The sequence below is a fragment of the Ornithodoros turicata genome, chromosome 7 (assembly GCF_037126465.1).
Source record: "Ornithodoros turicata isolate Travis chromosome 7, ASM3712646v1, whole genome shotgun sequence".
Taxonomy (NCBI): Eukaryota; Metazoa; Arthropoda; class Arachnida; order Ixodida; family Argasidae; genus Ornithodoros; species Ornithodoros turicata.
The window spans coordinates 50,435,113-50,452,202 of NC_088207.1; the positions used below are offsets into that span (position 1 = coordinate 50,435,113).

At 48.2% G+C, this 17,090-nt stretch overlaps 1 protein-coding gene across 1 annotated transcript; it reads left to right on the forward strand.

Annotated features, from left to right (window-relative positions):
• The first annotated feature begins 1,192 nt into the window (after positions 1-1,192).
• On the forward strand, positions 1,193-3,516 carry LOC135400028 (neprilysin-1-like). The gene has a single exon (XM_064631769.1). The coding sequence runs from the start codon at positions 1,225-1,227 to the stop codon at positions 3,514-3,516; it is 2,292 nt and encodes a 763-aa protein (XP_064487839.1). The 5' UTR covers positions 1,193-1,224.
• The last annotated feature ends 13,574 nt before the right edge of the window (positions 3,517-17,090 follow it).

Sequence of the window (17,090 nt, forward strand, 5' to 3'; positions counted from 1 at the left end):
CATAGTGTACGACGTATGAATAGAGCGCGCGTCTCTCGACATCCTGATGTCGCTTAAACTTTGCAAAAGGCGAGCGGAGAGGGAAAGAATATGCGTGAGTATAGGAGAGAAGATAATGAAAGTACTGAGGGGAAGAGTGTGTCTCGAAGACTCTTGCAGACTTGTTTCTTGATGTTGTACATTGAAAACATATTTATGATGCGATGACTCCGCGAAATACCGACGGCCACGTCTCCCTTCCATTCAGGACGACAATACCACAGGGCATATTGTTGAAACCGTTGACCTAAGCCCACCTGATATCAGTGGAAAACCTACTACATCGCTGGAGAACGTAGGATGTCGCCTGCAAACACATGGTCGGGTTAAGCGGATCACAAGATCACTACGCCATACTGTTTTTCTTCTTCACGTAGCTGAAGAAATCACCAGAAATAAGCCCAGCACAGCACGTTACCCTTTGGGCCCCTATTTGGTGACGGCAGTTCATTGAAAGCGCGGATGTCATGGAACAACGAAGCTGATTTACTTGGCAATGGAATGCGCCAAACCAAATGCACTGGCTGACAATCGATAACAACAACAACAACAACAACTTTATTTGGAGATGATGAAAGGGGAGTTTCATCGGCAGGGGCGATACTCTACCACATTGTTGGTGGTGATGTGGGGAATGAAATAATGAACCCCTTCACAATAAGGATTGAAGTCCTATGCTGTCCAAAAAGGTCAAAGGACTTTAAGGGCAGAGCGTTCGTGGGCTTGATTTGGGCCAGGGACCAAGCAATTTTGAGAGGGAGGGGGGGGGGGGGGGCGAGAGTCCCGCTGATTAAGAGACCCGGAGAGCGCGGTTCGGAAAAATTGGTAGTGTAGGCAATGAAGAAGAATGTGTAAAAGCCTGTAAAAGCTATAAAGAGCTGTAAAGAGCTGTAAAAGCCACATCGAGTCGCATCCGATGAATTAATGCAACATTTTGACGGGAGGTGTTTTGTGGCAGGCGGAAAGCGAGCGTTGGATCAACTCTTCTCAGCATAGGAAGGGGGAGAATGTCAGTTTGGCAATCGGTAGCTTCTGCTACCGCCATCGAATCTATTCTGACTTGAATAATAAAAGACGGGACGGTGGCAACAAGGCACAACTCCGTTCGTCTCGTGAAAGAATTGTGTGAAGAAGAAGAAGAAGACGGATCGCCTTTGTATTCCAGAGCGGGACGTGGTGGACGATATGACCGACCCAGACGCATCTTCCGGCACGCGAGACGTCCTCTACATTTCTATGCTCTTCCTTGTCATTTTACTGATCTCTGTTATATGGATTTTCACGCTCTTCAGCAAGCCGAAGAGCCTGCAACAGGTCAATGATAGCAGAAGCACGTCTGCAACAGGAATCACGGTTCAACGCAACAATGGCGGTCAACGGCGAAGTCCAAGCACTACAGAGTCACCACAACGACACGAAAGAGGAAGGAATCGAGAGCTTTTCGGACGTTACTGGAGCACACGAGAAGGTCGACGTATATTCTTGAAAAGGTATCGCCCGCCGTATTCATTGAAGACCGAGACAACCGAGAGCCCTTGGATTACCCTAGACTTTGCGCCGACATCAACTTTGCCCGAAGCCCATTACTGCCGAGCTGAAGAATGCGGTAGGCTGACACGGATACTGCGAACCTCCATAAGGCTCGACAAAAATCCCTGCGATGATTTCTATTCGTACGTCTGTTCCGGCCTTCACCCGATTCTGCCCCCTGGAAGACACAGCATACTTGATACGTTGGAGCATAGTGTCACGGCTAACGTAATACGCCACAGTGTATCTATCCGGATCCCTCAGTCCAGGCAGACCGCATTTGAAAAAGCGTCAGCCTTCTATAAGAGCTGCGTTATGAGTTTCAAGGACTGGCGCCGAAATCGGGATTCATTAGCAAACTTTCTTCTGGAGAACAGCCTGGGTTTCACTGCGAACACAAAATTCGATCCAATAGAATGCATGATTCGTCTAATCTTTACGTACGGTATGCACGTCGTACTTCGTATCGATGTCCAGAAGCAATTTTTGTACAAAGGCAGATACTTATTTTTGTTGGAAGAAAGCGACGAGTTCCGGAAATGGAGGCAAGACAGAGAAAAATTGACGGAAGGCTACGCAATATTTGTTGCAAAGGTCTTGCAGGTTCTCGACATCAATGAAGATCCTGACGAAAGCGCGCTAATCCATAACATAAAGTCTGCAGAGGGTGCTGTGATGAAGATTAGTGTAGCAACTTATGAAGACCCCTCTGCTTCTTATATCTTCAACCTTTCAAGCATTGGATATTGGATGGACAGCAGAGGGGACCTCGGCACTTCCTGGATCAGCCATATGGTGAAGCACAGCCATGGGTACCTACCAGGGGACTCCGCAATTAAAGGAACTGCAAGATCGTTCCACATATTACGAAACTTGCTGACTCACTTTCATCCAGACGATCTCAAGCTTTACTTGACGTGGGAGGTAACTCGACAGATGTCCCTTATGGCCGGCGTGGTGGGCAGCAGAACGGCCCTCGAGGTTCGCTCCCAGTGCTTTGGCCATACCGTACGGCTCTTACGTCATGCGTTCGTGGCACCTTACTTGCTTTCCGCTGTGAACCAGTCAAGACTGAATGCGGTCCGGCACCTGGCTAAAAATATCCGTTACCACTTCGCGAAGACAATATCTAGGTCCACCTTGCTGGACCAAATATCTCGTCGCGCGTCTCTGCAAAAAATATACAGCATGCGATGGAAGATTGCCTACCCTAAAGGGAAAAGCGACAGGGATTCCATTAACCGTCTTTACAGGTATTACCCTGATGTTCGAGGACCTTTCCTCACTGCGTGCACTAAAACTTGGCGAGCCCACATGGCTAGCTTGATAGACTTCGCCACGACAGCGAACCCCGACGTTGTGGAAGCCGACTTCGACAACATGAGGGCGAATGCATTCTACGTGCGCGGATCGAACATGGTAGTCGTTCCAGCAACGTCTCTACTGCCTCCAGTATACGCTCATGGAGCCCCCACTGGAATAAACTATGGAGGTCTGGGACGCTTGGTGAGCCACGAAATAATGCACGCTTTTGACGCCAAAGGAGTGCAGCACAACCAATACGGACGCAACCAGGTCATCTGGACAAAGAGAGTGCGGCGGAAGAGCCTCAAGAAATTGAAGTGTTTATCCACGGTCTCACGTAGCAGCACCTTCAGGAGCGAAATCACCGCTGATTTTGTAGGTCTTCAATCTCTCCACAAAGCGTACAAGAATGCAAAGGGAAATTCGTCTGCAGTGAAGGGTTTGGAGTATTTCACTAATGACCAGCTCTTCTTCGTCAACTGGTGTTTCTCCTTCTGTGACAACGAAGCACAGAGCGACAATAAAAAGAAGTCTTTGCTTCGTTGTAACATACCGCTTATGAATTCTAAAGAATTCGCAAGTGCATTCAGGTGTCCTCGAAGGTCACCGATGAACCCGAGAAATAAATGTACCTACTGGTGACACTGTATCACTTGCGCGTGCATTCAGTGGCATTACCATAATGTGCCTTCATACGACGGTGATGTGAACGTGTTTCACATTGCGCTCATAGGCAAACGGACGACTGACCTTTTGTTCCTCCTTTGGTGCATACTTGGTGCAAATCAGAAGCAAGGCATCTATTTTTATTAGGTTGTCAAAGTGATTACACATGCCACATGGAGGTCGCAAGGTACGAGAAGGAGAACTGCATTGCCACCCGCAACAAGAACATTATAAGATGAGTTCGGTGACAAGTATGAGATGTAATTCAGAATTTCAATTGAAGATTTAATGTTATTTATTTAACCAGCTTGGCATTTTCGTTTCGGCTCGGGCTTTAAGCCCAAGCAGTGCCACCTGCTAACCACATATACGCAAGTAGTACTTGAGTCCGGAGCCGTATTTTACGTCATCGGTCTCTGTGCAAGGTGCATTAGCCTTGTCTTGTAAACTCTGTTGGTGCTTTCGCACGTCACACATCAGCGACTGTAGCAAATGCTAGCCAAGGCTCTTCTTCCTCAGCAGTTTCTGTGATGGCTCAATCAGAACACTGGAGGACGTGATTGAGTTTTCCCAACATTGTCGTCTTGCTCACGCTTCTAAACATGGCGATATCAGACATTGTACGGTTCGCGGACAGAACAGCTGTCTCGGTGACGGGACTCTGTGACAGCTTCAGATGACGGAATCCGCACCATTTGCACTACATTTGCACAGCTACATAACCCCTACAGATCAGGAAATACCGGTCGAGTAGACAGAGTAACGATCATAGGATCACCAGAAGGGGAAGCACACTTGTAGGATGCGCTGTACCTCAGACGCTTTCAGACATATGTTGGCACAGTTCCCTTAGAAGTCGGCCCAGGACGCACGTTCCCCAGGGCGTCGGTCGTGACGTTGCCCACCTCTGTGAGGCCTGCAACGACTAGTCGTTTCATCATCACCACAACCACCAGGATGCGCTGTTCAAATGCTGAAATGCTATCAGGAAACGGCTGTCGTGGGCTATACGTGGAATATAGGTGAAGCTATCGAATCTGGACGTACTACAAGTGCTGTCTGCGTATTGTTGTAGAAGTTGACACGGTGTCGTGACACCGGAGATACTGCCCAAGATGATGCTGTACAGTACTGGACAAAAGTTTACGGAACACACTCCGGCGCACTCGATGGTGGTGGTGGTGGTGGTGCTCGTAAAAGGGCTCGCTGTTGTCGGCCTCACAGAGGTGGACAAAATCACGACTAACGTCCTACACTCTTAAAAAAAAAGGGTGTACTTCAACTCCTTTTTCTTGCCACATATATCGCTCCCTTTTGGAGAGTACAATTATTCTCAAAAAGGAGTCTCCCCACTCTCTTTGGGGAGTGGGGTTACGCTCTAACTCCCTACTGGAGAGCAATATTACTCTCCGGTAGGGAGTACGGGAGTAATGTTACTCCCTTGAGGGAGTGAGGTGACTCCTTTTTGAGAGTAACTGTACTCTTCAAAAGGGAGTGATATATATGTCAAGAAAAAGGAGTTAAAGTACACCATTTTTTTAAGGGTGTAGGGGAAATGTGCGTCCCCCTAGGATATCCGGCACACTCCTTCCTCATAGTGACACGCTAGCGGTGAATGGTACCGTGCGGACTTACAAACAGGTGAGCGGGTTATCTAGGCATAGGTGTGTGAGTCCGTTCGAAGGAATGGGTCGGGGCGTGTTCCGTATACTTTTGTGCAGCACCGTACATGGAACGTATTTACAAAAATCATTTCATAGTCCCTTTAACCTTGTATTGTTGACTTAGATTAGATGAGTCACAGAATTAGTGAGCTCATCTTCCTTAAACGTCTTGGCCTACTATTCCCCATATATCCTTAATCTACTTCGCTCTATTTTCCCCAACAAAGTCGATAACTGAGGCCAATTCTAAAACTCTATACCCCGTTGCTTTTGTACTTGAGTGTAACGCTTCATCGAGTGCTTCAGAAAAACGCCCACACTCCAGTGCTTTGCAATTAACGCACCCCGAATTTCCAACACATCCCCTCCCTGTGTTGCTGCTTTAGCATATTCTAAATTCATTTAGCTAATTTGGTAATTTAAATTCAATAACATCCTCCACTACCCTGAACACTTTACGCTGCCACTGTTTTGCGAAGTTTTTTTGCTCTTAGCCTTAGCCGCTCCTTCCCAAGCCAAGGTCGTACGTAGTAGCTGGTTGTATATTTCTCATTCGTTCTTTACCCCTGCAGTCACGTGCCCGCATACACCATCCTACACTTATTTACATAGCCGTGCCGACTACTTCTTCTTCTTCTACCAATGAGATAATGGCCGTGAGCCACTAAGGGAGATTGGCCAGGACAAAAGGGCGTGAGATGTTTGTTACTAATAGGTGCATTCTTTTCGCTTGCACCGCCTGCACCAGATCTGAACTGGGTTATTTGCGTGCTGCACTTTCCTGTTGAAAAGAAAGGCATTACTAATAAAGTTCCTTCCAGCTGAAAAGTGCAGCTCCCGAAAACCTGTCTTGCGTGGAGTCCAAGGTAGTGCAGTCCAGTGCAAGTGAAAAGAATGCGCTTACTGTTAAAGACAACGATCAAGTGCAGGACCGCGCGGCGCGTGCTTAAGCGCGTGTTATGAATAACGGCCATTTCCCCGAGAATGAAGAAGAAGAATCCTACGCCACGTATCTTGTCATTCCCGTTCGCGTCGTTGTTCTCGAAGTCAGGCGCCCCAGAAGGCAGCAGTCATGGCCGAAAAGAGCGGACAGCTGAGAGAGAGCATTCTCTTAGCTGCCTTCTTCGCGGCGGTCATCACTTTCCTCATAGTCAACTTTTATTTCAAATATCACGATATGGGGGCATCACAAGAACGGCACCCCTTCTGTTGCCCCGACCTTGTACGCCTCTTGTGGAGGTCCTCGAACATGAGCCTCAACCCTTGTGCAGATATTTATCGCTATACGTGCTACAAGTGGGACAGCAACCAGTTGTCATCCGTCCTTGAAGACATCAAGCTGGAGGAAGTGATCATTCCTACATTCACCCGCAGTAAGACCGCCGCAGGTCACACAATATCCAGGTACTACAGCGAATGTCTCGAAGAAGCGTCCAAAAGGGACCAGGAGGTTGACTCTGCGACTGAAGCCCTTGTGCGCGCTCTGCGACCTCCAGCCAAGCTATCACCTGTAGATATGCTGACATTCCTGCTTCGAATCACTCTCCTTTATGGGATGAGTCCTGGAATATCGATCAGCATGGATCGCAAGGATTGGGCAACCATTCAGCTGAAATTTGAGAACTCGTTAAATTGGGCCGAAGAGATGAGATTGCAACACCGCCGTCGTGGCTTGAAAGTCTTCAACGCTGTCACTGGAAGTAGGCTTCATTTGGGAGATCTTGTTGACCTTGCAGCCCGAGCGTTTAATGAAGACAGCTCCAGAGAAAACCTGACGGTCTCGAGCGCGGGCATCCTGCAGGAGATTCTCCCGGGTATTAGAAGAGATGATTGGCTAACAGAGTGGTCTGCTTGCTCAGGCCACAGGTTACCACTCTGGATCCACACATCGAACGTAAGCAGGTTGAAAACCTATTTCAACACCCTTATCTTGAATTCTCAGCCAACATCCTTGGCTTTGCTGATCATCGAGGCGAGCGTAGACGCCTGGCTGGACTTTTTAAACGCCACCAAGTATCTCACCGCTAATGTTGTATGCAATCAAAAGGCGCATGATGCAGGCCTTCTCTGGGACGTCGTTGTCGCCGAAACGTTCGGAGACCCGCTTAAAGAAGACTTAGTCCGCAACATGCATCATATCATCGTAAACGCATCGTTGTCCAAGATATTGCGCATTTTACCCGCAGAGGACGTTCTCATCGCACTAGCGGCAGTGCGGGGGAAAATATACCTTACTACAGACTTTCATTTTCATAACATCACTCCTCCTTTCGACGTGTTCGGCTTCTGGAAGAGACGTCTGGCTGTAGGAGACTACGAGCGGGACATGAGGCACTTCCACAAGAGGTTGAGTCTGCCCAGATACGAATTTGGTGCCTTCACTGAGGTCACGATGGATTTCACCTTACCGCCTCGACGAATCATCGCTCCGCCAATTTTCTACCGGCTGCTGAATTTCACGAGCGGTGTGGACCCTCTTGTGAACATGGCGGTCGCGGGGGTCAAGATGGTGACTGAAGTGAGAAGACTTCTGCTCTCTAATAGATACAGCAAGCGAACCATGAGGGCGCTGTATGATCTTTCAGTGTGTAGGAGGAAGAATATTTCTCAAACAGATCCTAACTTGAAATTTGACGTGGAGTTCGCAGTGAATATTACGAAGGATTCTACGTGGAACAGTCCAGTGAACGCAAAAAGCTTGGATTTGACGAGGGCGAAGGTTTTCTACATGAGCTACATATTTCATAACTGGTGCGGCGGAGGGATGTTTAAACGGACAGTGAGCCGAATGGTGAATAAGGTCATGTCGGCAATTTCAGATTTTCGACAAGCATTTGGATGCCCACCGGATCCTATCACTACGTACTGTTATGCTAAGAAGGGCCGAGTTTAGGCTATTGATGTTTTCTTCTTGCATCGTTTTTGGGAATGTTTATTTTCCCTGTTCTTGAAAGCAATGGTTCAACTAGAAAATACAATTGGATTACAATCCTTTAACAAGCTTGTCGAACTGATGTAACAAGATGGTACCACTCTTAGCTCGTCTAACTAGAGACATGAGTAGTCTTGATGCAACGTCTCTTTCTTGGCTCAACGCGCGCATGTCACTGGCCAAGGAAAGAAAAATAGTCTACTTTCGTAAGATGTCAGAAAGTAGCATCGCGAAGTTCTCGCGAAGTTCTCGCTTCTGGCAATTTGCTCAACTCATTCGGCACTGAAAGGTGTTGACAAAATTACGCCAGCGCTTCCGGTCTTGTGTGCTACTCCAACTTTATAAGGTCTGCAAGTTGACCAGTCCCTGAGCTGTTTTTCTGCTCAGCGATCGACGTAATGCTTTAAGGTGTAAACAACGAGAAGTGGCCGAGGCAGACCACAATTAGGGACGTGCCACAAACACCCAGAAGACGCAGGCTCTAATGACTAGCTGTTGTTCATCAATTTGTGTTTCTCCTTTTGTGACAACGAGGCACAGAGCGACAAATAAAGTCCGCAAAGCTGTCCGCGCATTGCTGCTGAAGTTGAGAAGGTCTCATGACCCTGGAGAGACCATCCACAAAGCCCGTACCAGGAAACCATTTACGTTTACCAATAACCAAGATAGCGAAGCACTTAGCCGTACCCATAATGCCTTGTCCGCTATATTGCGTTTCAATGCGTCCGTCTGCGAACCGACGCAAGACCCTTCGAAAGCGACGGACGCATAGGTAAATCTCATGTAGAATTATGGTTCCACCAGTATTTTATGAGTACGGAGTACGGATGGGCGTATTTTTGACGATTACGAGCCAGCTGGGCCGCCAGCCCGACACGATCACCCATGGAGCGCGCCCGCTTTCGCAAAGCATTTCCGGAGAATCCAAGCGGCGCGTGACGTCAGATGTTCCTCGAGCTCTGTGGGCGGCTGCCAGGAGAACGGGATAAACACAACCAATTTCCAACAACGCCTCAAACTGCTCGATTCGGAGGTGGTGGTGGTGGTGGTGGTGGTAGGGCTTGCCGTTGTCGGCCTCACGATTCGGAGGCCTCATGGAAGTCTGAAGGCAATATCTCCTATGAGAGATGGGTTCGCACTTAACGTTTCTCTTTTTTTTTTCCCCGCAGCGGGAATCAGACGTACGCCGAAACGCCAAGCGGTAGTGAAGATTTGTGCCTTTCGTTTCCGTGAAAACATAGAAGGGACCGCGCCTTCTTTAAGCCTGATGTACTTCGTTGACGAGCCAAGGCTAATGAGGCTAATGAGCACCTCCGGATTTGTTTTAAGCCATTCGTCAACAAAAAGCGCAGAGCACTACTTGTCCTGTTTCACTTGTCTCCAAGTAGGCATAGACGGAATCGCGGCGAGGGTAAGTTTGTCTTTCGGAAACAATTGAAATATGTCAATCATCGAAAAAGTCAGACATCGGCGGAATTTTAACTACGCATCTCTCGATTACCAGTCGAGCGTCAACGACCAATTCGAACACGGAAATAACGACAGAGTAGTAGAGCGTGTTGGTTCTGAAACATCTTCTGACCGAACACAATGGGACACAGCCAACCATGTGAGCAGCAAGACTCTCATCCCTAGGCAGAATGAGGTTAACTTCCTTCGGAAGGATTTCGGCGCCAGCCTCGGTAAGGTTGTTTTTGTAATAAACGTCGTCAGTTGATGTTTGACGCTGTGTTTGTGCTGATGTGTGCACGTGTGTTGTTCGTCCAAGAAACGCTCTGTCCTCGCCTTGCCGAAAGGAAGTCGGCAACACGCTGTAGCACAGTCAAGAAGTATATCACTAGGATGTACAATTTTTCTCATCGCGAAAATCAACCCCCGATCGCAAAACAACTGCGAAATGAACGTCCAAGAGGAGGAACGATATGCGTCACTTATGTGGTCTGCTACGGCGGCGCGGCGACGCTCACCAGGGGCTCGGAGCGACAGAACACTACATCGCAATTATGGCAGCGTTTCAACAAATATACGTAAATCTCACTCTAATTTCGCATTGCTATGGTACGCACCGCAATATGAGCGAAACAGCTTTGCAGGTTATTTTCGCTTCCGCCGTCTTTTAAGTGTTAAAGAAAACGATGCAGTGCAAGAACGCGCGGCGTGCGCAGTGAGATCGAGCTGTAAGCGAGTGCTCTCGTACTACGCTACGTGTCCTTTTCGTTCCCCTTCGCGTCTTTGTTCTCGGAGTCAGGCGCCTCACACGGCAGCAGCTATGACAGAGCACACCGGGCATCTGAGAGAGGACATTTTCTTGGCTGTCTTCTTCGCAGTGGTGATCGTTTTCACCGTAGTCAACCTATGGGTCAAGTACAACTATCAAAGACTGGAGACACCACAAGAACTCCACTCTTTCTGTTGTCCTGATCTCGTAAGACTCTTGTGGAAATCCTCGAACACCAGCATCAACCCTTGTACGGATATTTACCGCTACACGTGCTACAAGTGGGACAGCGACCAGTTGTCATCCGTCCTTGAAGACATCAAGCTGGAGGAAGTGATCATTCCCACATTCACCCGCAGCAAGACCGCCGCAAGTCTCACAATATCCAGGTACTACAGCGAATGTCTCGAAGAAGCTTCCATAAACGACCAGGGGGTTGACTCTGCGACTGAAGCCCTTGTGCGCGCTCTGGAACCTCCAGCCAGGCTATCACCTGTAGATATGTTGACATTTCTGCTTCGAATTACTCTCCTTTATGGTATGTGCCCTGGTATATCGATCAGAACGGAAGGCCGTAGGGCAACCATTGAGCTGCCGTTCGGGAACTCTTTGAACTGGGCAGAGGAAAAGAGATTGCAACACCGCCGTCGCGGCTTGAAAGTATTTAATGCTGTCACTGGAAGTACGTTTCATTTGGGAGATCTTGTTGACCTGGCAGCCCGAGCGTTTAAAGAAGGCAGCTCCAGAGAAAGAATGTCTTTCGCGAGAGTGGGCATCTTGCAGGACATTCTCCCGGGTATTAGAACAGATTATTGGAAAACAGTGTGGTCCGCTAGCTCAGGCTACAGCTTGCCATCCTGGTTTCTCACATCAAACGTAAGCAGGTTGCGAGCCTTCTTCAACACCCTTATCTGGAATTCTCAGCCGACATCCTTGGCTTTGCTGATCATCGAGGCAAGCGTATACTCCTGGCTGGACTTTTTAAACGCCACGAATCATCTCACCGCAAATGTCGTATGCAATGAAAAGGCGCACGGGGCAGGCCTTCTCTGGGACGTCGTTGTCGCCGAAACTTTCGGAGACCCGCTTAAAGAAGACTTAGTCCGTAGCATGCATCAGGTCATCGTAAACGAAGCCTTGTCCCGGATGTCGCACTTTTTGCCCGCAGAGGACGTTCCTATCGCGCAAAGAGCAGTGGAAGCAAAAATATATCTGACAACAGACTTCCATTTTCATAACATCAGTCCTCCTCTGAATGTGTCCGGCTTCTGGAAGAGACGTCTGGCCATAAGAGATCACGAGCGAGACATGAGGCACTTCCACAAGACGCTGAGTCTGCCCAGCTACGAATTCGGTGCCTTCACGGGGGTCACAATGACACGCACCTTATCGCCACGTGGAAGCATGGCTCCGCCAATTTACTACCGGCTTCTCAATTTCACGACCGGAGTGGACCCTCTTGTAAACGTGGCGGTCGCGGGGGTCAATATGGTGGTTGAAGTGAGAAACCTTCTTAGGCAAAGGATATACAGCAATCACACCGTGAGAGCACTGAAGGCTATTTCAGTGTGTAGGGAACGAAGATTTTATAAGTTCTATCCGAACATAAAATTTGACGTGGAATTTGCAGTGAATCTGACAAGGGATGCTACATGGAACACCCCTGTGAGAGTCGATGGGATCAATGTGACGAGGGCGAAGATTTTCTACATGAGTTACATCTTCCATAATTGGTGCGGTGACAGGAAACTTAAAAGGGTAGTAGGCATGGTTGTGAATAAGTTAATATCGGCAATTTCGGATTTTCGGCAAGCGTTTGGATGCCCGCCGGATCCAATTACTACGTACTGTTACGATAAAGGAAGCCTTTTTTAGACCACTGGTATTCTCAGTTTCCGTCTGCTTCCGTTTCATGATCTTTGTTTGCTCTTCAAACAGACTCTACGTTTGAAAGTACACCTCGATTGCAATTGCGAAACAAACGTGTCGGGCTAATCCTAACAAGGGAGGACCAGTATGAGCAAGTGAAATGCAACATCGTCGCGTTGTTGATTCTCCGCTGTGTGGAGGCACTGGTCTAGAGAAAAAGAAGCCATGCACTTTCGTAGGAAGTAAGTTCATGGATGCGGAAGCAGCACCGCGTAATTTTACGAAGTTTTAGCGAAGTCCGGTTGCTGCTAGAAGGCTGTGTGCCCAAGGCGAGCGACATGGAGCACGTCGCACGACATTGTGCACAGTGGGAACTTGCACCAACGATAAAACTTAGGCGGGTTTGTGGAATATACTAAAATCGCTAGAGCTCCAGTTAGAGATGCGAAGCCCCGAAAAAAAAAACCGGAAATTTTGGAGAAAAAATTTATTCGGTTGTTTTCCTCGTCTCCGGAAAAAATGCCCAAAAATTTCCATGCGACAAAATTCAAAAATGTAAATTTTCGTGCCTTCGATGCGTTCCAACCCGCCAACAGTGCCTTAGGTGCCTCTAATCCGCCAACCACCCCCAACATAGAGCCAGACCTGTGCGCCGCCATGCCACGTCGCCGCCACCGCCATTTCACCGTGCGCTGACGCCGCCGCTGTCACAACCCCGACGCGCCGATATTACGCGCGCGTTCCGTGTTCGATCGTTTCCGCTGCGGGGCGGGAAGCTCAAAGTGGTTTTGCGTTCTTCCGCCGGTCTTAGCCTCGCGAGTATTGAACTCTCATGGCAACAGAAACTGGATCTCCGTTTTTGAAGCGCGTGTGCTTGTTCTCTGTTGATGAGAACTCAAGTGCATTTAAAACGAGCGCGGTGTGGCGTTACTCTGGTACCTTAGTTTTGCAAGACGGTGACAAGAAGCGGAAGATTGGCTCTGATTTCTTCTGCGAGAAGTGCCTTACAAATGAAAAAGAGCATTTGCAAAAAGGTTGATCCCCATGGGCACCACGAAGGGGGCAAGGGGGCCGTTGGCTCTCATCCCCTCGCTGGTCGGGTTGTTTTTTGTGCATGACAACTATGCCCTTCGTAAAAATTCCCTCTGAGGGTACAACGCATGTGCAACCATGTTACTGCGCACAGATTACGGGCTTTTACGGCTTGTTCTAGACAAAATGTGATAGAAGTAGATCTATTCTTTGTGATAAATTTTTACGGTTAGACTTTTTTTTTTCAAATAAAAAGTGGAACCTTTTTAGGATGTGCCTTCGACTGAAGCCTAGACAGTATACACATCGCGTGCCACCAGCGCTTGCGCACGCTTGTGGACGGCTTAAGGGCGAAACGCATTGGACGTTTTCTCAGCGTCAAAACGTCGCGCGTACCCATGGCCTTGCACACGCGGCGAAGAAACGCCAGCGAGGCGACCACCCGAAACGCATGGGACGCGTACGGAGCAAGTGACGCGCGCCAGTGTTGCTATATTCGTCGACCACAAATATCTGTTGGAACCTGCGGATGCTCTTCTTTCCTGTGGTTCCTGCGTTCCTTCATTCCAGATACTATTAAAATGTTCACGTAAATTTAGTGTGATGGATAATGTCCCAAAATTTTATGCGAGCTTCTCGTACGCAACCTTGTCTGCCGCACGACGGCCATGGTTCTGTCTACTTCTCGGAAAACGCGCCCAGACGCGCGCGAATATCTGTAGTCGACAGATCCCGGCGTACGCCCTCCGCGCTGGTACTGGTTTTTACGAGGTCACACGCACGCCGAGCGCGCGCGCGTCCTGAAAACGGCGGAAAACGCTCCATGCGTTTAGCCCCTTACGCGTCTACGCTCTCGCGCCGCTGACGGCGCCGCCGCCGGGGGCGAAACCGGCTCTACGCCGCCGCCGGTCAAAGTGGCATCGGCGCACAAGTCTACTTAGAGCTCCGTCTATGGCTGCTCCAAGCGATCGCCGTCGCGTTCACATAATGTCGGAGCTCTGGTCGGAGTGGACGGGTTTTTCTAATTACCTATCGCTGAGTAGACAGCAGTCTCACGGGATGCTCTGCTCTGCATTTATGCCTAGAGGGTGAACACTACTAAAGTTTCTAACTCATTGTATATTGTGGCTTAGTCGGCAATGCTTCGACTCAGCAGTAACCGCGTTTGTTTCCATTTTTGCAATTCTGCGGAAAAAACCCGAAAAACGTTTTTTTTTTTTCGAGCGATTCAAAATTTCCGGAAATTTTGCAAAATAATAGCCCCAGTGACGTGACAAATAAAGACAAGCAATGGGCAACGCACTGTCACAGTGCCCTCTGTGTTGTGTCCCGGAACTGGGGTATTAGCCGTTTTTTTTTTTTTTTTTTTTTTCATGAGGGACTGTACACAGTGGGGGGAATCGTTTATTGAAATTATCAAAAAAAAGTGCTTACATCTTTACAAATAAGTCACGCGGTGGTGGTCTTGTGCAGATGTGTACATCTGAGCTTCAGAGCAAGTCTTCCACGAAAGACGTGGACAGATATACTGAAGGATACTGAGGACACATGATTATTTTGTTCAGTCGTCTTCCTTCTTTTCCTTTTTTGCTCTCCGCAGATACGATTTGGACGCAAGCTTCATAATATTCTATATTACATTATTTATGATATCATTTGGGTCACCTGCTTTGCCAGTTTTTATAAGCAAATTTTATAGGTTTTGTACTTGATTTGGCATTGGTATTACGATGTCCTCTGTGCCGTCCAGTGTTTCGAGCTGTACTGCGTTCACTGTGTGCTCGCCGTTCGCTGCGCACAATGACAACACTTAGGAACGTCCCTCCGCGGATAAACGTGCCTAGGCTCGTCTTTTATTCTTATAGTGGTCCCTCTACAACTCTACATACACACTGTTCAGGCAAGTAACAGAAGTGAAGCAACAATTCAACCTGGATGCCAAATTATTTGGCCCCTGCAGTAAGCATCACCGTTGTGCGCTATCGTCCGCTACATCTTTCCATGGAACTCACCGCTACACCTAAGTTGTCTACGCGCCGTAAAAAAATGCAGTCACAATCATCATCGACATAGCCGTACACTAGCTGCGTTCCAGCGCATGGGTAGAGTACAGCTGGTGGCGATGAAACGCCTGAATGAAACACCTACATAAAGATGTTGTTGCAGCAATTCCCTAGAATACTGCTAGCTTCCAGACAATGTGCTTAAGGGAGACACATAAGTCTCACTCTTTCTAGTGTGTTCCGCGAGAGATTGCGTGCGAGGATGATTGTACACCTTACGGTTTATGTGTCTGGAGAAAAAACGATCACATTCCCGGGGTCCGGATTACATCCGCTGACTGAACGGACAACCAGGAATTTATAGCCGAATACATGAAATGCCCGAGCTAGATGGATAGTTGCGTAGCGTCCTGAGCTATGGCTGACCCCGACTATGTAGGCTGCAACAACCGTGACCCCCTCCGTGCGGTTATTCATGTACAAAAAATATCACTTAACATCTCGTTACCGGTAGAAATTTGGTACCTGTGGTACCACCTTCATTACCAGCCTGTGGTACCTTTTCGTCAAGATAGTTTTTCGTCGAGCTATATATTATTTTCGTCAAGCGAGCGCGCCCGTGTATGTAATGTTATAGGTGGTACAGGTGAGCTGGAGCAGCTAGCTCCACGCTTTGTGTGATACCACAGTCTTCATCTAGCACGTATTTTGAATTCGATTTCGCTCCAATCCTCCATGTTACGCGTAGAAGTCAAAGTAACATTTTCCACACGAATAAATGACTGGAAGCTGCAACAACCTACGGCAGAAGAAGGTAGTGAACGAATCAGTGCAGAGAATACCACGCTGTTCATGAGGTTTCCACACTTATTAAATGCGCGCTGCCGCGCACAACGACGAATGTTAACGTGCACTGTTGCTTTCTAAGGAAGGCAACCCACGAAGAGGCACTTTTCGGGGTAATTGTCACGGGAGAGAGCAGGCCACTTGCAACGAAGGTAATTTTTAAGTTGGCGCATTTCAAACGTCGCACGACGGAACGTTTTGGTGAGCTGGGATTGTTTACTGGTAAAAACGCCACACCTGCACGACAACATTAAAAACAAAAGAAGCTTGACGTTTCGTGAAGAGCACTGCTCCCGCCATCAAAACAAGTGTCTTGACTGAATTGCTTACTTATCGATTAATGGTACGTAGCAGTCTTGGGTGTTTGTTGACAGAATTGCTTATACTTTTGATGAACCAAGACTCGCGTTATTTACGTACTCCCCTTCGTTCTTCACGTGCTAAAATGTCAGGGTTATCTAGGTTAACTTTGTGTCCGGTTAGCCACACGCGGTCACTTAGTTCTATCGAATTTGATGTTGTATAGTGCCTGTGTGCGTTTTGACCAATAAACATGACCTTCCCGGCCTTTGGACTATATTCATGAGCTGGGATTCTAAATAAACGTTGCGATTGGCCTTTGCGGGGAATAGTGCGTGGTGCTGAGCAACGCAGCCGAGATTGCACGCTCCCAGCAATCTGAGCAATCCTACCAATCTAAAGAAGAGGCTGCTACAACTCAGCAAATTGGTATTGAAAAATGCAACAATGCGCATCATGCCGCGCATGTACACAGCCCTATAGGACCGGACCCGTTCCAAATCCAGACGCACACGATAGGCATGCGTGCGCTTCTCCTAATGTCTGATTGGATGCCGCCAATGTTTGGTTCCTGAGGATGCCATTCGTTGCCTCCAAAGACGGTTCTGTTTTCATTGCATTTTTCTTCAAAACAGTAGCGTTGTGGGAACTAATTTTGCGTGCATTGTGGTAAATGAAACACGGAC